Source organism: Ctenocephalides felis, unplaced genomic scaffold, assembly GCF_003426905.1.
Source record: "Ctenocephalides felis isolate EL2017-DRISC unplaced genomic scaffold, ASM342690v1 CF-g0.4_SCAFFOLD_03571, whole genome shotgun sequence".
Taxonomy (NCBI): domain Eukaryota; kingdom Metazoa; phylum Arthropoda; class Insecta; order Siphonaptera; family Pulicidae; genus Ctenocephalides; species Ctenocephalides felis.
The window spans coordinates 48,972,120-48,995,809 of NW_020539725.1; the positions used below are offsets into that span (position 1 = coordinate 48,972,120).

Sequence of the window (23,690 nt, forward strand, 5' to 3'; positions counted from 1 at the left end):
AAAAACCCTTAGCTAACAAGGCGTATAAATATTATACACCGTCTATAAAAGTTCACACGGTAATAACTAAGGTGACCATACATCCCGGTTTGGACGGGACAGGCCCGGAATTCCACCTTGTGTCCCGTGTTATTCTAAAAGCATTATTTGTCCCGGATTTAGATCTTTTGTCTCGGATTGTCCCAGTTTTTTTTTAAATTAAATAGGATCGTGTGCCAATTTTTTCAAATTAATTATGTGAAATTTGAATATAATGTAATCAAAAACATATAGATAGAAAAATTTAAGATATAAAATAATATAGATAAAAAAAATAGAACCGAATAATAAAGTTCTCACTTAAAGTCCGCAATTCTGATTGAAAAAGATTGATTTATATGAAAAAAATTGTCTCATTTAGTACAACCTTAATTTTTCAATTTATTATTACAATTTGTTATTTTGAGACTACACCCTCCTCCCCCCGACCCGAATTAGCATGACTACTTCTTATTAGCACATCATAATCAATTCATATAAAGCTTAAACTTTTAAAGTAATTTAATTGCAACAATAAACTAGTGGTGTATGGCGTCGTGCCTTAAGGCAAATTGCTGGAACTTCCCGTAACTTAATGAAATATTCGAGGAATATTAAATGTTTTCAAATAGGTTATTATAATTATTTGAAGTATTATATTTAAGTGATGTTCAAAACTTTAGTTAGAATTAGATTTGAAATCCGAATTATTTTTCGGTATTCAAAAAATTTTTGAAGTTTTGAAGTTTTTGAAAATTAAACAAAAAAATTCCCTAAAGCAATCGTTTCGTCAACACAAGCATAAAGTTATTTAAATCATTAAAATCGGATGCTTAGTTCTCTCAAAAACTGCCATTTTTTGCACATGTAGCTCTGTATCTCCGAAACGGCTGGACCTGCCTTTGCCAAAATCTAGTCACCATTTCTACCCATCATTACGAATCCAATGTTATTTGAATCATTCAAATCGGTTGATCTGTTCTCTTAAGAAATGACATTTTTAGCACTTTTTGCCCCATATCTCCGAAGCCTGACTTTGCCAAAAACTAATCAGGACATCTCCCTATCAAGAAGAATCGATTGCTTTTTGAATTTTTCAAATCGGTTCATCCATACGTCCGAAATCGTTGACGAAAAATTGTCTCCACACACACCCACACACATTGATCTTTTCTGAGGTATGCCAAAATGTTTAGAAACCTCTGCAACATGAAGATATGCAAAAAAAAAATATTTTCGATTTGGCCCATTACTTTAAATTACCCTATGGGAACTTAATAAGATATATTACATATTCTCTAATATTAAAACTATATTGCTAACAGGTAATAAGTGTTCACATAAGGTGGTCATACGTCCCGGATTTCCACCATGTGTCTCGAGTTTTTCAAAAAGCAATATTTGTCTCAGATTTTCAAAAAAAAATATTAATTAAAACTGATTTTTGTATCCTTAAATAGTACATATTTGTTATTTTAAAATAACATACAAATCATTTAGCATAAAAACTCCTCCCTCATCCCGGATTAGCATAACTAAATTAGCATGTTTGTTTCAATTTATATTTAGTATTAAATATGCATTTATAGATGAAAATACAAAATTATTAATCATAATATAAAGTATAATAGATATAATGTTCTGCCTATGGTATTTTAATTTTATTATATTGATGTTAATGAGGTTCGTGGTTGCCTTTGTAAAAATAAGGTTCTAGGTTGGTTGTATTCCCACCTCAACAACCTAAATACAAAATTATTAAAAATATTATAAATTCGTATAATAGACATGCCCTAACTATGGAATTTTAAATTTATTATACTAACGTAAATGAGATTCGTGGTTGCCCTTGTAACAACAGGGTTCTAGGTTGTATTCCCACCTCGACAACCTTATTTCAAGCAGTAGTGATATCATCTTTCACTTATAGATCTAAGTATGATTTCAATTGAAAACATGTGGTAACAATCTCATCAGAAAGAGAATTAACAACCATTGGGTTGCCTTCTAATAATGCTAGGTTGTAACTAATTACATCGCAACAGCTCATAGAACACATAGAATAGTTCCGATTGCTGTTCATAAAATGAAAAAAATTAAAAAACTATTGACATTAATGCATTTATAATTGCTCTCGAAGTGATTTGACCAACTCGCACTTGCGTGATGGTAATGATTATTAAAAGTTGTGTTTAAAGTTTGTTATTGCTACATAAATTTTACCTCAACTCTGTTATTGGTTAACTAATAATAAATTCATATTATTGCATGCAGCAGAATTTTTACTAAAATGATATAGACTAAATTAAATTTCAGACAAACTTTAAAATGTTTCGTCGTATGAAGTTAACTTATAAATTATGTTTTTTTACGTTATTTTGATGGTTACACAACTTGAGCCTTGTCATGAAAAACTTTTAACTGCATACGCTTAAAAAAAACAAGTACTAAGAAATATATAAAACACAAAAATATAAAACAAACCAACATGATATGTGCTTATTGTTAGTTATTTTATGTTCACACACTATTCTTCATATATACTATTTTTGTTTTACATCCTGTTAATTTAAAAGTTTCAATTGATTTTTTATCACGTTGATTTCTAGTATTTGTGCCCAAATACGCTATTTTCAATTTGAAACACATTATTGATCTATATTTTCAAGTAGAAACTTATATTACTGCTGCATGATACACGTTGAAAAATTGTCATAAATCATAACTATGCTCTTATGTTATGTTCTGATAAAAATAAAATATTTTCTTTATGATAATATAAGATAAGATAATAAAAAATAAGCATTTAAAATAATTTAAGATAACAAACAAAATTGATAACTGATTTTTAGTAACAACAATCAAACACAAGTCAATGTAACTAACAGATGTTGATGTCAGATATTATCTGATATTAGAAAGCAATAAAAAAATATAGAAATTAAACTGTGGCTATCATTAACAGTAAATCAAACCTGATTAGAGATTAACTAAGAAAGCTCGAATTTTTACGATGTTTGAAAGAGTGGAAATGAGCATAATATAATAAATACTACTATATACATGAAAACTGTTAATGAAACATTAACAAAAATATTACAGTATATAAATTACCGTACGTATTTGCATATATATGACTAATTTCATAAATCATAATTAATTATAACGTCATATTTGAGTATTTATTCTTTCCATTTATACAATTCACACATAAAAATATAATAAGAAAGAGCGTACTTAAACAACATGAATCAACTTTAAAAGAAAGTTTTTTATGTGACTTTTTTTTAAATGAAGAGTCATATATACGTTTGCTTCGACGGTGGGAACTTACTCGTCGACAAACACATTTATGTGATGTATATTTTTAACAGTGTATAGAGATATCGATATGAAAATATACTTATGAAATAATAATGATAATAATTAGATGAGTTATTACATGAGATATTTATGTTCAATACTGCGGTATATGAAGTTCATCAAAATAATTGATAAATACACACGAAATGTCTTTATCATTATTTATCAAACTAATTAGCGTAATAATATATAAATCGAAATCTTGCGCTTGTTCATTTACGAAACTCACATTTTTAACCTTAATTTGAAATTTTATCTCGTTTCATGTTCAAGTCATAAAAAGAATCTAAGAAAAGATATATTACAACAATTTCATTTGTAGTAGATGCAATTTAAACTCACTTCAACTTCAGTCAATTACTAAAGATTACTTAAAATATGTATAAAAATATTTCCAATTTAAATATTGATCACCCAGACTTCACTTCATTAATTCAAACTATTGCCATGTCATGGATATGTACTAACAAAATTTATAAATACCTTTATAGAAAAAAATCCTTCAGATATCTTTTTCACAAAATTATCAGTCATGTTGTTAACGGTTTGTAAACAAGTAACATGGAAACAAGAACTCCACACATTTAAAATCGTTTGCAATCAATGTATAACGTCATAAAATGTATAACACAAAAATATTTATTTATAAAATTTAAAAATCAGTTGTATTTTTAGATTAAATTCTTTTGATAATAAAAAAAATATAATTGACTTGTTAATCAACACTCATTATTACTCGAATTAACGGCATGCCAGAAATTCAAATTTATAGCATAATACATGTGTGAGAACGTTTTGTTTAAATCAATATTTGAATATTTTCACATGGCTATTTTTATTAGGTCACTATATGTAATGTTTGGTTGCCAAATAGTATAATACGTGATTCCGAATTAAGTAAAAGCTTTCAAATTCTATGCACAATAAGAGATTGGGAATTTGTTCTAGAATAGAGACACGGTGACTTTTGGGACAGAACGTCTCCTCACGTAAGACACGAGTTTTTGAAACAAAATTTGAATTATCGAATATATCAATTATTAGCACAATTTCCTTATCTACTATTAATATAACATCATATTTTTAGAGAATTCATTTTATTTATTTTTTAAATAATGGACTAATTAAAACATACTATTACTGAGATGCGTAGACGATGAAATACATTACTTTTTTTTCAAATTATACACTACAAAGTGTATGATGTTTTAATAATTCATATGATTTAGCGACTTATATTACTTATATAAATTGTACTTATTGTATAATTTTTATGAGAATTTTTTAAGTAACAATAGCAAAAGAAATTCATTACGTCTCTATTAATCATATGCTGCTCACTATGTATTTTGAAAATAACAGATCAAGATCAGGAAACATACCGCATATATAAAACAAATTCTTCTCAAAAGCTTAAAACCAACTTTTAATAATTTGTGTTGTACTTGTAAAATCACATGTACTTAGAAATATTTGATCAGATGGTATTTGAAATGATAGGAGAATAACGTTCTCTATATATAAAATATCTATTATAGTGAATATAAATTAAAAGTTTGCCATAGAAAAAAAAACTAAAAATTATAGTGAAACCCAAAACAATAGTCACCGTAAATTAATTTAAATTACATACATTCGATTAATCCTGAACAGTTCATTAACAAAATAAACTTGCCATCCTAAACACAAAAGCTGTTGAATTTACATTGATGAGTACTGAAATCTATCATAATAGTAAATTGTCAGCGAGCTTACCATGATTTAGAGTAATTTAAATTTGCACATAAATTGGGTGAGTACTATAATTATACTGATTTTGGAAATATTTCAACTAAAATTGATACTTCAATTTTATAATTTAATTTTTAATTAAATATGTTTTATTCGTTATTATAATCAAGGGTCATTATAGTTCATCTGTATTTTATAAACTATTAACTTCCTGTAGGGTTCGATATTTGGTCTCTATGCAGCTAAAACAGAGCTATTGCGTCGAAAAAAAAGTTCAAAATTTCTAAAATATTTCAAAATAAAAAAAAAAAAAAAAATTCCAAAAAAGTAATTTTTCTTTATTCAAATTCATTTTTTTCAAAAATTTAAAATTTCTCAAAAATCTAACCTTTTCAAAGTTAAAAAAAAAATGGTACGGAAAGTTCCACCAATTTGCCTTAAGGCAGGATACCATACACCACAAGTTTAATATTATTATTTCATTCAATACTTATAATTTCTCAATATTTTATAAATTATTTCACTACTATTCGATTAGAGTATGAAATATTATCATCGAATTCTCCGTATGATACTTAATCTAACATATTCCCTTTTGGCAAATAAAAGTGTCACTAGATACTTTTCGATACCAGTATGCCATATAAAATATATGACAGATCATTAAACTCGTAAAAAATTATATCATAAAATACGAACCAGAAATAAATAGGGATAAATGTGGGGCAAAATGTTAAACCTTGATGATGTTTAAATCATTATCGGTTGGTAAAAATTAATGAGCAAGGAAGAAAGATCAATTACTCCTGTTAATGATGCAAAGATTATGCAACAAATGACAAAGATTCTTAAAGCCTTTTGAAGTAGATATTATAGCAATTATATAAAGTTGCTTGCATTTATGATGCAAACACAAGTGTTTAAAGCGCTAGAAAAAACATCAAATTTACCATAATTTATTTAATCTCATATTAATTTAATTATGACTGCATTATTTTATGAATCATCAATAAAAATATACCAACACAGAGCAATAATACCAAAATTTAATTTCAATTACCTATTTTTATTAAACCAAAAAATTCCCCATGGCCAGAAAAACTGCAAAACATTAATGCGATTTTTTGAATGACATCCTAGTTTTTCTATAATATGAATATATATTCATAAGCAATACAAATTACATAATAATTTATTCTTTCCTCTTATGTCATAAAATTCTTTCTCTTTCAAGCCATCATTAACCTTGTAAATATGTTATAGAAAAAAACGGTAAAAAACTATATTATTTCGACAAGGTTGCAGCTGTTATGTAGGTTATCATAATATGAGCATAATCTCTTGTTCATAAGCGAAAAATAGATATTTTATGTTTTTTCGTGTTTTATTCGTAAATTACATGAAATGTTTTACAGCACAATAATAGTAATGTACATAATTTATGGCAATTTGATAGTGAAAGATATAAATTAAATTAGTACAAATTATCCAATGACATTGAGTAAAAATTAATTAGTCTTGTGTAAGGGTTTGAAATATTTTTTTATTAATATGCAAATAACTATTATTTGCTTTAACTATTATTTTTGTGATATTAATGATATAATTAATTGTAGGTTTATTCAAAAATTTTATAGCACCTGTCGAAATCTATAACTTTTAAGAGGGCTATTTTAGAGAGTTAGGGCTATTTTGTAAGTAGAAATTGTAATGTCATTCTCTAATCAGTAAGACTTAACATTTATTTGATATTATATTCTTTTCACGTAAAACTTGTATATCAATTTTTTTTTTATATGTGAATTAACAAACTACAAGGTGATCACCTTAAAACAATAGTAGCTTTTGTGGTAGTAAAATCAATATTTACTTCTAAGTGTAAAATATTGATAAAATCATCCATTGTATCTAAAAATATTTGAATTTCAAGAACAAGAAAATTTGAATATGGAATTATGGAAAGAAAGAAGATTAATATGCTTAGTTTTAAACTGAATTACTATCAGTGAAATAATAAAATTACCTATGAAGGTACTGAGGAAGGTCAACTAAAACAAATAAATATCACATTAAAAATACTGGTGCGAGTATAATTTAGAATTACTAGTAATGTTGAACATAATTTTTTATATACTTAAAATAACACATTCGGTAGAGAAAAATAGCCTTGAACTTATAAATTAATGCTTTATAAAGAATACAACAAACACGAGGCCGATAAATAAGCATATATGCATATTTTTTATTAGAAATGCAAAATAAAATATTGCATAATATAAAAACTAGTTAGTAAAATATAAGTTAACGGCCTAAATAAATGCTTTCAAAAATATATTATTAATACTATATTCTAAACGGCAAACTATATGTGAATTAATCGTTCAATACCAAAGAAGTAATACAAAGATCACAATAGCATTTTTAAAATTAATTCAAATTTTAGATTTGTTTAAAAAAAATTTTATATCTATTTATAAATATATATGTATAAATATATTATTATATATATATATACATATTTATTTTATAATTATTTAAAAAATTCACTAATATGATTTCAATGATGTCTTTTTATACCTTAGTTCTGTTCTAAAGTAAGTTTTAATGTAAAAGCACTTGGTTTACAGCATTATCTCTTCGTTTTATTATAATGAATTTTAGATAATTCAGTTTTAACGTGTTTATCGAAAACTCTCAGCAGCAAAAGCAGAAATAATCCAACTAGACTTAACAGTTTCGCATAGTAGGAAGTGATATGCACGCGCGAAATAATCCCGGAATTCCGATTGACGTAACTCAAGAGGTGACTTTTCCGACGATTTCCACTATCATTGCTACACACCTTTACGGTAAAAAGTTATTTGCGGTTTTTTGGCGCACGTCTTATTGCAGCTGGCATGCAGAAAATATAGATACAAATTCCATCATGGTGAGAGGTCTGATGACAAAATATTCACCATTAACCAAATGTCATATATGACAAATTGAATTTGATATAAACTATTGAGATGTAATGCTACACATATGTGTAGCATATCAGGAAATAGAAACTTTTTTCAAATATGAGAAACTAGTGGTGTATGGCATCGTGCCTTAAGCAAATTGCTGCAACTTCCCGTACCAAACATTATTTTTTTTAAAAAAGATTACACATTTTTTAAACTTTGGAAAAATTAGATTTTTGAGAAATTTTTCATTTTTGAAAAAATTGACTTTTTTGAAAAAAAAAACTTGAGAAATACGTCTTTTTATTTTAAAATATTTTGGAAATTTTGAACTTCTTTCAAAGGATTCGCACTGCTTTAACTGCAAAGAGATGTAATATCAAAGCGCGTAAGCGCTGCATCGCCGTCCAACAGGCAAACGATGCCACGGAATCTATAGAATTGTAAATAAAATTGATACATATTAAAATCTACATTAAATATCTGATAATTTGATGTGCATATATCTATAATGATCATGTTTGACCGCCAAATGGCTTTTTTTTTTTACTTTTTTCACTAGATCCCCGAAACCGCTAGACCTGCCATTATAACCAGTTCTTCATCTTGTAAATACAAATAAAATGTTTTTGAATTATTAAAATCGGACGCTCCGTACTCCTAAAAACTGAGTTACCGTTTTTGGCAATTTTTGACCGGCATCTTCAAAACGACCAGACATGCCTTTACCAAAAACTAATCAGCACGTCTCCTTATCAACAGCAATCGAATGTTTTTTGAATAATTGAAATCGGTTGAACCGTGTTCCCGAAACCGTCGGCGAAAATTTGTATCCGCACACACAAACATACACACACACATTATTTTTTTCTAAGGTATGCCAAAATGTTCAGAAACCTTTGAAAGGTAAAGATATATAAAAATTTTCATTTGCGATTACTATAACTTACCCTACGGGAAGTTAATAATTTTAGATTTTTTTTACTGTAGACTTTTTAAATTAGATTAAATTTAACACACATTAATTTTTTTCTAAGGTGTTCAGAAACCTCTAAACCGTAAAGATATATAAAAGTTTTCATTTACGATTTTTTGTGATTACTATAACTAACCACCCTATGAGAAGTTAATAATTTTAATATATTTTTTATACTGTAGACTTTTTAAATTACATTGAATTTATCGAAAAGTATAAACGTTCGAAGTTATTAAATAATCAAAATTGTTCTCAACTACTACGATTCATTATTTCACTAATAGAATAGATGGAAGGTATTAGGAGGTCATCATATAGCATTGTTCTTAACTTTATGATGTCAGTATTTCAGTAGGGATTTTACCCTTCAATTTATTAAGCTTCTATTGTAACCCCAAACATCGTTAAAAAAAATGGCATAGTATTTAGCCAGAAAAATATCTTTTCTAGAACAAACTGCAATTTTTGCCATCATTAATTTAACATTATACTCGCAAATATAGGTATATTTTCTGAAACTGCTTCTGAAAGTATAGATTTTCCTTTTCTAATTTTCACCATCAGCCTTTTGTCTATAATGTCTATAAGTCGGATTCCTAACTCGTTTTACAGAAGGTACCATGCAAAGTGGCGGCGGAGTCGTCCGGACAGAAATAACTGCGATCCTATTTATTCCGAAGCAGCGCGCGCAACTAGGTCAAGTCAAATGAAAATGAGTACAGATTTCAAGCGATCTAGATACAAAAGAACTATGAATGCAAAAAGGTGCGAATGCGTTTTGCACTTTAGAAACAATCGAAAATAATAAACAGACAGCAAGTGCATCACGGTAAATCATTAAAACTCAAAATATTCTTCCTAATATCTTCATACAAGTTCATTTGTTCATAGTAATCATCAATCAATAATACCGTTACACAATTTTATCAAATTTTTTAAGATCCTAATAACTCTGCTCACTATTTTTCTACACTTTCATTTTACCCGTGAAAGCGCCAAAAATCGATTTCCGCATGCCTGACAAGCTTTCTTCCAAGTGTTAATTAATATTTATTAAACATTTGCACAAAAATTATCCTCCCATAATTAACTGAAGACAGTTTGTAATTATAACCCTGATATAATAAATAAATAATCGTTAATTGCGTTGAACAAGTTCATGTTACTGACCTTCAGAAATATTTCAAATGCTACAGGTCTACAACTGATTCAAATACATAGGTAATCTTCAGGTTAGATCAATATTTTAATCTACTTAAGATTTCTAAGAGATTATTTTTATATATGCAATACAAAATTAAACGATATTTAAGATGGATATTAAATATATTATATATTATAAGATTATTACGACATTTGATCTTTTCAATTAATCTCTATATTTGCAATAAACAAATTGTTATGATATGGCAGGCATTAAGAACTCTGGCCTTAATTACAGAGCGAAATTAGTATTTAAAATACACTTCGGTAACTAAAAATAACAATTACCAAATAATTTAGTCTGAGCTGAGTGGTTTCTTCAGTTCAGTTGATTTTTCAAGATTTAGAATATAAAGAAAAAATCGAACGAAATATTCATTATGCTTAGAAACCTGAGTGTAACTAATATTAATCTCTGAGGAAACTATCAATTACTAAATATAATAAAGCAGTCTAAAGACGTGTCAAAATGAATGTTGAACTTTAATTAATTCTGCAGAAAACTTTAATATTTTTAACTTCCCGTAGGGTAAGTTATAATTTTCGCAAAAAATCGAAAATGAAGAATTTTATATATCTTTACGTTTTAAAGGTTTTTGAACGTTTTGGCATACCCAGAAAAAATGGATTCATGTGTGTCTACTAAAAAAGGCCACACAACACGATTGCTTTAAAACAAGTTAAAATTTTTCCAAAAAATATAAAAATATTAAAAAAATTCCAATTTTTTTTTTAAATCAAAAAAATATTAAATGTCTCATTTTTTTCATATTATAAAAAAAATATAAGGCTTTTTCAAACATTTTAATTTCTGACTAGTTTTACTTTTTTTTCTTATACAGATCTGCAATAGCAAAATATTTGTATTCATTACGTGCTGGAAATATTTGCATTTATTGCGAAACTGATAATAAATAAATAAATATTGCCAATTCTGTGCTTTATGGCTAGAAGAAGTATACACAGCTGTACCTCATATCAAAAGTTTAAATATACAACATATAATATTAGGATTGATGACTAGTGGGTTCAAAATAGAGAATCCGCGTCAAACGTAAGCATTTCAAATCTTAATACCAATGTTTACATTCCTCAATTTTATTGCAAAGAAAATATAAGTGATTTTTTCAGATATCATCCAAAGAACCGTTGACAAACGTAGGTAATTAGAAATAATAAATATATCCAAAAGTATAACTGTAATAATAAGCTCTGTAAAAATCACAAATTTTGTCAAAAACATACAGAGCGCTTTTAACCAATTTAAATTAAAGATAAATGGAACACACAAACCTCATAAAATATTTGGTCACTATGCCATTGCATAAGAATAGAAAAAATTTTTTTTTTATTATTATATTCTTAATTGATCATTTATTAAATGGCAAATCATCTGATCATTTGTAATAGTAAAAAATCTCTATACATTGTAGATTTCATTCATTTAACATTGAACATGTACTGTTCTACCAACTCGGTCGTTAGTTCATATTACCAATGCAATATTGCTGATGCCACAATTATGAAACAAGTTTTTTTGATTACGAATTAGCATTGAACATATGAGCAAAGGACGTCAAATCATTTTCATTATCTTCATCAATCTTTCTCAAACTTTGACCTATTCGACGACGATGCAAATTTTAGTTAATTTTGATTAATATTTTTCTATTTTATCTTTCAGATGTGCACTTTCGAAACTTGCCTAATCCTAAGATTCTTGACGAAATCTTGAGGTAAGTGCTTTAAAACTCCTGAATTTTTCATGAAATGTAATGTATTAATTTTGTTTTCGACCATTCTCATATAAAATATTTGTTAAGTTCAAACGTTTAACGAATTACTAATAATCTTTAACCATTTCTGGAGCCTCTAGATCTAGATGTAATGTTTAATCCAAATGACGATGAACATAATTAGAACTAAACTAAAGCCTGTTGATGCATCATTACTATAAAAAATAATATTTAATTTGCGTTTATCAAACTTACAACAGTTTTTCAATTAATTATTTTCAAACAATTCTTATAATAGAGCTCAACGACTTCTTATAATTCGTGAAGTGTTCCAAACTTGCTTAAATGTTTAGGTATTTTTAAAACATTTTCGTCAATGTGTAGGTTCCTCTGTCGATTAGAAAGTAAACAATATTTGACCCAAGACTCTGTTTTATGAAAATTTAATGTCCGCAACGTAATAAATGACACAATATTCGTGATGTCACAAAATTCAACAGAAGTCTATAAAAGATTTCATAATATTCAACATGTAGTAGAACAAAATATATTTTTTTATTATAATAGTAAACATAAAAAGGGTATAAACCAAATTTAAGTACTATATAATTTTATGCTTTACTGTTGTATTTGATTGATGGTAAAAATATTCTTTTTATATGAAGTAAAACGTTTAAAAGGGGTAATATTTAAACCACTTACATTTCTGATAAAATACTTTGTTTTATTTTTGTATCTACTTCAAGTTTAAACTCTACATTCTGACAAAAATTAGAATTTTAAGTGAAATAATTTAATTTTCAATCAATAGTTTCTTAAAGATATGAATAACACACAACAAAAAGCTTTTATTCAGAGATCCATCAAATTATTAACAGAAAATAAACTATGTTAGATTTAAAAAGAAGTCGAAAAGTGAATCTCCTTCATTGTAATATATGAAAATAAAGATCAAGGGGGGGTCAAATAAAAGCTCGAAACATCTGAAAAAATTATTTTAAAAATGTTTAAACTTTACATAGGCTTTCTTTTTTTTTAATAATTGAATGGGTGTTTGAATAAATACTTTTTTATGTTATATATATATCTTTCACCAACCGAATTACTAAATGCACATATGTATATTTAATAAGATTAACTATAATTAAGTTCCCGATAAATCCTATAATTTTTAATAATTTAAATACTTTACTACCGAACTAACCGTATAATATTCTCATACAAAAATCACGCACACAAGCGAATACTTAAAAAGTGTTAACTCTATGTTGAAATTACATATGAAGAAGTTTCTGTTATTCCAACATATACATATATTATAAAACTAGAATTGTAGGAATGTCCAATAGCAACTTGTTTTATACATATGTATGCCGTTGGAATCACATTAACTGTATACAAGGTCTTTAGCGTATCGGTCTTACTTCACTAAAACTCAATAATATTAGAATTGGCATTTTTAGATAAATATCAGCAAAAACATTATAGCCTCTGATAAACTCTTGGCATGCCACATATGCAATATTATCGATTACAGACGTAAACAGAAATGTTGTAATAAAAATCGAATGGCATTAAAAACCTTTACCAAAACTTTGCATTTTAACCCGGAAGATAATTCAGCAATAATAGAAGTTTTTGATTATATATATATATATATATAGATATATATATATATATATATATATATGATAGTTTTGTCAACGTTGATTCATATTTGTAATATTTTTGCAGCCCAATCGTCGAATTAAAAAAAGATTAAATAACAAAATTATTTATTCTATTAAACGTTTCGAACCTTGATCAGTGTTCATAATGCACCGCTATTAATAACATAAAATATAGGAGAGCAATATGTGCTCCTTCAATTTCTCGTTGTTAATATAATAGTTATTATTATTTCACACAAATTTAGTGTTCAATCAATTTTACATCATAATTTATTTTTTCTGTTGCTTTTCCTGGTTTGGTATGTATAATTTTCTCCTTTTTATATATTTATATTTATTATCAACTTTGTATTTATATAATATGTTTTTAGATTACTGAATGATGACACACATCAAGTGTCGAAACGTTTAATAGAATAAATAATTTTGTTATTTAATCTTTTTTTAATTCGACGATTGGGCTGCAAAAATATTACAAATATATATATATATATATATATATATATATATATATATATATATATATATATATAATTATGTCAATGTACAAGCATTCGTGTACTTAATGACAAAACATATAGAATAGATAAGAGAAACCCATATATTATTTAACATATTTATAATCAGATGCAATCTTTTGCCTAGTTGGCAACGTCAAATGCAAATTTACTGCTATTATAATGAATAACGATAAGAAAACACAAAACTATTTAATATTGCATACACTGTATGCACTAGAATGATACAGATAAGATTTGTTGCTTGTTTTATCGTAATGTTTAATGAGAGTTAAACACAAGGTCTATTTGTACTGATTGAGGATTAAGGATAAGTACCTAATAAAAATGACTAATAGCTTCAAAACGATTATGTTATTCAGATAGGGTAGAATTATTCATGAAATATAAATTTGTTTGCAACATAAATATTTACAGTTCAGGTACCTCATAAAGAAACAGTTGACTCATCTTGAATTATACCCCTAAAATTATAAGTATGGCTTCCAAAAATTAAAATACTAGTGGTTGTGCGTGCAAACTACTGATAATATATATATTTTTCTATGAATCACGCTATGATAAGAATTTTAATATTAATTTGGATCATAGTTAATTTTCAAGCTTACTTACTTGCAAGCAAATATATTTATTCTGATGTCTTAAAAATTAGTGTCCATTTCTGACAAAATATCCTCTATATGATAGAATTTTTAGTCTCTTTCTAATGTATATATTTTATGTTCCAAATTTGATTATCTATCACTCCTTGTCATGTACTCTATTTTTGCCTTAATGGGTTAATACAGCTTATTTTTGTTTCAGAATTCTAATCTTATTTCACTAAATCTTTTTCATGTCTGATCTAATCACGATAATTTTCAAAGTTTACCTGTGTCGGCTGTCAATTAAAAGAGGACTTTGCAATATTTTATTCCTGATCTTATCCTTTGGCTTTTTCAAGAACCACATTGCACTTTTTTAAAAAGTCGTAAGGGGTCGTAAAATTGATATTGATTTTGTAGAGCATTTAACAATACTCTTGCGTACATAAAGAAAGTACTTTAAGCCTTTAATTAATGACCTTTGTATTATTTGTCCTTTTTATTCCACTTTCACTATTTTGAAAAAGCGTCAGATAATATAATTTGCATCATAACCCTTTATTTCACGCATTAATATATTTTCTTTAAAGCCTTTTATTAAATATGCTTCTACATTTCCTTCCTGCTTCAGTTTTTTAATATTATTGAAAAATAGTCTTTGACCAAATTGATTAACCTAAAATGTAAATTTGATTTTAAACGCGGAGAGACTTTATTTTTCAAACAAAATTACTCAACATAAATTTATTTAGAACATGACCTGTTTATGCAATATGCAACTCGTTATTTTGAAAGTTTACATAATAAACAATAAATTGAATAATTTATAATAATAAAATAATCTATAAACTTGAAAATATTCAAGAAATGTGGCAAACTGGGTAGCTTATATTTTTAAACAATATTATTGATATAGTGCAATGTGCATTTTGCGATCGTCATAAAACATATGTTATACGAAGATTTCGAAATATGTACGTATTTTCATTGACGGATGTATTATATGTAAATACATGTAAAATACCATGGCCCAAAAACATATTCGTACAATATTGGGTGATAGAATACAATGGATATATAATCCAGTGAAGTGAATTATCACGGAAATAATAATATATTAACCTAATATGGAAGTTTTTATAGTAAATGTCGAATATAAGTTTCTAACTTTGAAATTAATTATTTGGTAGTTTTAAGAAATCTTGAAATTAACAGCTAAAATTATATAAAAACGCTAATGTATTTTAAATAATTAGGTATCCATTATCAAGTAGTTTTCTTTGCATCTACTAAATTTCCTGAGTATCGATCGCGTGACACAAATCATAAGGTGGCCTTGGAATATCGTAGAATCACCATGCATCGAATATATTGCGAAACGTATTATCAAAATAAATTACATTTTTAAAGAAAACTTCATATTTTCAACACAAATTTGGAAACAACGCTATTCCGAATGCAATTTCATAATCTCTCCAAACACGCGCGGGTTTCACATACTAATACATCAAGATATCAATACATTCAAGTACTATCGAATGTACGATCTGAATCAATAAAAAATAAATACATGAAAAAGTACATATCCATAATTACAAAATAACATGACATTGGCAATTCAGACACATTTGATCGGGAGATTCTTCAAAAATATGTGGAAAAATATAATTGATCCTATTATTAGTCATCCATCCATTTTGGTATATATATATGGTCCTTAACATGGACATTTTCGAATTTTATTGCATCCAGGGGCTTAAAATGAAGGGGCTTCTTCCAAATTGATGACAAAAAAAATCTCTAAAAGTTTTAGCTCTTTATATTAACTTTTAGATAGTGCGCAATTCAATCAAAGCTTCGTATGGAAATAGCATGGAAAATTTTTCGAAAATTTTAAAAATGTTTTTTATGTATAACTTAGAGACAAATGAATTAAAAGTGACAATTCGTGCCATCTTTTATTGAAAATTCGACGCTCTGCAAAACAGATTTTTTATAATTTGTTTTGTAGAGTGTCAAATTTTGAATAAAACTCATTAATTTGTTCGTTAAGTTATATCTAAAATATTTTTAAAATTTTTGAAAATTTTCCAATACTATTTTCATACAAAACTTTAATTGAATTGCGCACTATCTAAAAGACAATATTAAGAGCTTAAACTTATAGAGTATTTCTTTCGTCAATTGGGAAGCATTTGAGCCTCTGTGAGCAAGAAAATTCGAAAATGTCCATATTAAGGACCACTATAATATATGTATATGTATATGTCTATTTATTTTCCATAATATATGTATATGTATATGTCTAGTTATTAGCAGTGCTATAATTTCCGTCCCACCTCAATAATCAGTATTTTTTATGGTTCCTCATTTATAAGATAGAGCTAAGTCCGTGATCCTGAGTTCAACGATTGTTGTCTGTTATAAATTTCAAAGCAAAATTTAAAATATTTCTTCAATTGCTATATTAAAAATATCAACTCGTACTTGAATATATTACTTGTTAGATCATCTGCCATAATATCAACTATTAATATTGATGACAGTATCCTAAGACATGACTACAGTGATTATGAAAGCTGTAATTCCATATATTGTAATTAATTATATCTACTATAATATACAATACTAAACTCATTCACGACTTGATATCATTTCTTAACCATATTGATATTGATTTCATTTCCCTCTTTATCAATGTAAATACAAGAAGCTTTGAAATTTATACCGTTCTTCAGATTTTAGTCTCTATCACAGTTTAATATGGTATTTAATGTCAATCACATCGTTTCTAAAATATACTTCGCACTTGATAACAAGCCTTAATTTGAGAGTGCAATGACCCTGAGGGTCCGCCTCAGAAACATGCGGGGTCGAAACATAAAAAGCAAGAGTCATGTGGATTATTATATTAAATCATATTCAAGAACACACACGTGAAACACCACTGTTAAATAATCACGTTAATAGTTCAAAATCAAAATCTGTAATTTATTTTGAAAATCTACATCATTAACATATTCAATCAAGTGGTAGCGTACCGAAGCTATTTTATTTCTTAGTAACTTTGAGAATTAATGACGATTGTGTACGTAAATATTTTTTACGAAAGATAGAGAATAATTTAAAACACATATGCACATAAATTTTCTTAATGTCATAGGTTACAGCCTGAATAGATTATGCACTATCACAATATTTAAAAAAAATAACTCACCCAAAACCATACGCGACTTGGAAGGCGAGTTTAACGAAAAAAGATTATGTTCGTTATTATTAGTAATTAAAACACCACTGTTTAACATTTGTCCTTGAAATAATTTCTAATTTTCAACCACATACGCACGTGGACACTTGGGTTAAAAATCACTTTTTTAATAACACGCTTTCGATATATTTTTTTGTTAATTAACCAAATTTACACAAGCAAGTATTACCGAGAAAAAAAGTATGTATATTTAGCTGGATGTTATTGATATTGAATAAAATGCTACGTGTCTCCAGCGAGTTACCATATAGACGTATAACGTGATATGCAAACTGGAAACCGCTTTATATATTATTATGTATATTTTCAACGTCCAAGTGAAAAAAACATTTAAAGACATTTGATAACGAATGCCGGCATTTGTTAACAGCTTACGTGGTAGATTTTCGCAAACGAGAGAATGCAAGTGCAATATGTGTATGTAAGCTCAGCTGGTTATATTATCGATTCATTACATATATTGCAAACTTACATCCGTGTCTAAAGCCACTTCTATACGAAACCGCGATGGGAATTTTTAACAAAAAAGTCCGCAATATTAAAAAAAAATTAATTATATTTATTAGTATTCAAATTAACTTAATTTCACTATATATTATTGTTTTGAACATTGTTAATTTAAATGTAATTTATAAATCTCTATCAAAAAATTAGTCTATTAAATAATACAAATCTCTATTAAATAATTAATGAGGATACTAACAATAAGGGGGCGTCCATTAATCATGTGAGTGGGTTTTTGAGGATTTTTGGATCCCCCCCTCGGTGATACATGGTGATATTCAAAATTACCCCCACCCCCTCCCCCACCAAACATCACGTGTTTTTTTTAGTTATAAAACTGTAAATTCTTGGATTTTTTTTTTGAAAATGTTAGATTTAAAAAAAAAAACAGTTAAAAAATAAATACACGTAATATCTTACTATACCCCTCCCTCCCCCACGTGATGTTTTGTGATTTTTTGTCAACCCCCCTCCCCCTAAAAACCTCACGTGATCAGCATGGATCCTATATAGTGCATTAAAAATCTTTTTTCCAATATTGGAATAATCAATTATAATCCAAATTCGATTTTATTTTCAACTGTTATTATATTATATGATATTCAATTTGATTATAGAGTCTATCAAATTAATTAGATTGCTTTTAGAAAGAAAGTTAACCCATTGACCTAAGTTTGTTGAAATTAGTGGGGAAATATATAAGAATTCCAGTACCAGAAATATTTTTCGAGATGAGTTTTTTACTTTTTAGTATATATGTACTAGAAACGTACGTATATGAATAAAGAGATATTTTTTCAGGATTTAAACTTCAGATGAAGAAATAATAAGTACGAGTTTTAGTATAAATAATGTGAATTTTCCTTCTACTTGGGCTTTTAAAGAAAATAAAAAAAAATATAGAGTATTTCAATTTACCTTAAAACAAAAAGTTCTGACATTATATTGTTTAATATACAAACACACCGTTCTTTATCGATATGATATAAGATTATAATTGTGTTTTTATCATTGTCTACATATTTCCAAATTATAGATAGATTGGTTAAGTAAATTGAAGTTTATTTAGCAATATTGTAAAGGGTTTTTAAGGCAATATTGTAAAATATATAAGGTTTTTAATGAAAAAAAGGTTTTTCCAAGATATATATTAATTGGTTAAGTAAATTGAAGTTCATTTAGCAATATTGTAAAGAGTTTTTAATGCTATATTGTAAAATATATAAAGTTTTTAATGCAATATTGTAAAAAATGTTCTTCCAAAATATAGATTGATTGGTTAAATAAATTGAAGTTTATTTAGCAATATCGTAGAGGGTTTTTAATGCAATATTGTAAAATATATAAGGTTTTTAATGCAATATTGTAAAACGGTTCTTCCAAAATATAGATTGATTGGTTAAGTAAATTGAAGTTTAATTAGCAATATATAGAGTGAAATTACTTCAGAGTTACGAAATATTTCTGTTTGCACCATTGACTTGTTATTTAATTTTAAACAAATTCGGTTTTTGGATTAGTGATTTTTGGAAATAATACTTAAGCTGTACGTAGAACTAAAACACAATGTCTATGATGGTTCTTAATGTTATTAATTGTAAAGATAAGATTATTTTAATTACATCCGCAACTTTGAGAAGGTTTTGCAATTTTCAAATTCATGTTAATATAATAAACCATGTTGGTAAAACTGCTTTGTTTGCCAAAAGAAGAATATTTGTACGAAATTAGGTTGAATTTTTACAGGAAGCAATCATTCTTATAAAAAATGTGATCATCCCCGGTTAGGGGATGATCAAACTACTATGTAATATAGTATTACTTATATAATATGTTAAACTACTTTTAATATTTTATAGTCAATATTATAGAGCTATGTCCATTACACTTATGACGAAGTGACCTCGGGTCGAAATCATGTGTTTAAGTAATAAATAGAGATAAATTTATCACTGCAAAGTTTTGAATAAATATATAAGGCGATAGGCACAGCTTTCATCGTACAACGGGAAAAATATTTTATAACATCACAGGCTTCTATTAATCTAATTAAGTTCCGCACGTTATTTGTCTCTGAGTTTGCATTATCAGAGATTGACACGTTGTCAATGATAATAAATGATGTTCGTAAAACATAACTTGATGAACCTGAAAAACACTCACATATAAAAAAATTGACGTCATTACATTGTTTAGAACACAATGCGGAATACACTTATATCACTTGCTCACATACACAATCACAAAATTTTCGAACCGAACTGTCACAACAGCGATAAGATCTTCATAAAACACCTGTGATGTAACAAAATATTTCTGCATAATAACAATAAATCGACATACCTGTGCTGAAATGCGACCTTTTCGTGTCAGTATCATCCGTATCTCCATCGAGGGGCCTTTTTCTAGAGTCCGCTATTTCAGGGCTAGGGCACGTATCCATTCCTGAGTCAGCAGCCATGTTGCTTTTCGGACAGGACGAAAAAGAAAAATTTATAATGCATTCATTCCAGTGCGAAGTGCGTTTGGTACCGTGTGGTACTGTGTTGTGTGTGTGCACACTGACCTGAACTTACTAGCGTATTGATAAATGTCAAAAACGCTCGCGTAGCTAGAAGCTGCCCGACACGCACAGCGCCGCGCAGATGGATGCGACACTGACTAGAACTACCGCATACAGAGCTTACGAACGCTGTGCCAGATAAAAGTTTCGATCTCTATAAATTCACAACTTTTTTAACAACTCTTTCTTATCATATTTATATATATTTTTTTTTATTCTCTATTTTATTTTGGGACATTGTATACTAAATGCCCATATAGGACATGTTGAAAAAACAACTCAATAGTTGTTTTCCCATTCATTATAATATTAACAATATTTTATTGATAATGATATATTCTTAATTATTTACTTATAAATATTTTTTATAAATAATGACTAAGTTATTTCAATATTTATCAAGAATATTGTTGACTTAAATCCAGTGACGCCTTTCTTTTCAACCTTCGTCGATAGTTCTCTGTTATTAAGGAGTTTGCGTTTATTTAATTATATTATTTTTTATTTCTCATTATTTAGAAGCAGTTTAAAAATGCGTCAAAGACAATGTACAATTTCCTAAAGTCTGCGTTTTTAAATACTTTCAATACTCTATAAAGAAACCTACAATTTATTTTTCAGTATTTACAACTACAACCATTTTTGCATGTTTGTGCATGTGCATGTCTGTGTTTTAAGAAAGATCTCTATTCTGGTTAATTTTTAATTAACACTAGTATCAACAATATGCCTAATATATGCGTTTTCAGCTATTTTCAATATTTTTTTATGAAAAAACTTACGGGTTATTTTTCAGTACTCACAAGTACAAACATTTTTGAATAAATTGCAAATATGTGCTTTAAGAAATATTTCTATTTTCGGTAACTTTTAATTTACATCAATATCAACTTTAAGGTTTTCAATTATTTTCAATACTTTATAAAAAAACTTACAAGTATTCAAATTAATGAGCAATTCTTTGTTTTAAGAAATGTCTCTATTTTAGTTAATTTTTAATTTACATTAATATCAACAATATGCCTAATATCTGCGATTTCAATTACTTTCAATATTCTTTTCATAAAAAAACTTACGAGTTATTTTTCAGTATTCACAAGTACAAACGTTTTTGAATGAATTGCTATTCTGTGCTTTAAGAATTTTTTATTATTATTGCTAATTTTAACATTCAGATCATAATATAATCTATATAATAAAAGTGATGGTATTGAAAATTAAAATCAAGAAAAAAATAGAATAAAAGAAATTTAAGAAAAGAAATATAATCGAATAAATGAATGATTAATAATAAAGTATTAATAATGAAAACAATAATAAATAATAAATAATAATTGTAAAAAACTTGTTTGAAAATTTTCCTGGGCACAACAGAGATAATTATGTTGTGGAAATTTTAAGAAATATATCTATTTTGGTTAGTTTTTAATTTACATTAATACCAACTTCAACGTTTTCAATTATTTTTGATACTCCATAAAAAAAAACTTTCAAGTTAGTTTTCAATATTTACAAGTATAACCATTTTTAAATGAATGAGCAATTCTGTGCTTTCAGAAATGTCTAATTGAAAAGGTCTAATTGAAATTAAATAAATAAATGAAGAATTAAACCAAACAAAACCTTAAAATCAACTTACGGATAGTTATAGAGTCTTCAAATAATTAATATGATAAGATTTTTTAAGTTTTATAAATAATAATATGAAAATTTTAAATTTTAGGTAGATATAATTCCTAGCTCCATATTTTTTATTCCAAAAAACATTTTTCAAGTAGAAAAATCAAACATGTACTGGAATATTTAATTATTGAGAATGTTTTCAAACTTCTGTGCACATTTCTCCATATAAATATTTGAATTACATTGATAATATACAAAATGTGCAGGAAAAAGGTTTTATGTGATCCGAAATGTTTAAAGCAGTGTCAATATCTAAAAAACGTTGAATTGCATAATATACAAAATGTAACAGGAAAAAGGTTTTATGTGATCCGAAATGTTTAGTAGTGTCAATATCTAAAAAAACGATGAATTGCATAATATATAAAATGTAACAGGAAAAGTCTTGCAGGGGATTCCAAATGCTCCATGTAGTGTCAATATCTAATAAATGATAAATTGCTTAAGTAATTGATTAATTTTAATTAAGTTAGAAGCAATTTTAAATTGAGATTAATTTTTATCATTTTTTCCTTATTGAGAATGTTAAATTGCTAAAAGAAAAAAAATGGGATTCCAAATGCTCCATGTAGTGTCAGTATGTAATAAATGATAAATTGCAACTAATTGATTAATTTTAATTAAGTTAGAAGAAATTTTAAATTGAGATTTATTTTTGTTATTTTTCATTATTGAGAATGTTAAATTGCTAAAAGAAAAAAAAATCCGGATTATTTTTAAGTATTACCAATTATCTAATTAATTTCACTTAGGATTTCTTATAAAAGGTTGTCAATACCCCATTCTCCTTGACACGATCAGCTGACCGCTATTCTGTTTCAAAATATCTAGACAAACCTTGTGTTGTCTCGTTCTGACTTATTATCTTCCTCCTGGCAAGATCGATTTTTATCCACATTTTGTAGGTTTCCAGGATTTCGTTCTGGTT

At 27.0% G+C, this 23,690-nt stretch overlaps 1 protein-coding gene across 6 annotated transcripts in view; it reads right to left on the reverse strand.

The window, feature by feature from the left end:
- The window catches only part of LOC113384519 (RNA-binding protein Nova-1), an 82,662-nt gene extending 61,570 nt beyond the window's left edge, over nt 1–21,092 (reverse strand). For all 6 annotated transcript variants that reach the window (XR_003367947.1, XM_026622248.1, XM_026622247.1 and 3 more), the window contains exon 1: nt 20,860–21,092. Coding sequence is in view for 5 of the 6 variants with exons in the window: in XM_026622248.1 (XP_026478033.1) it covers nt 20,860–20,977 (118 nt within the window). In the remaining variant the exon portion in view is untranslated. The remainder of the gene's footprint in view (nt 1–20,859) is intronic.
- Nucleotides 21,093–23,690: the final 2,598 nt, after the last annotated feature.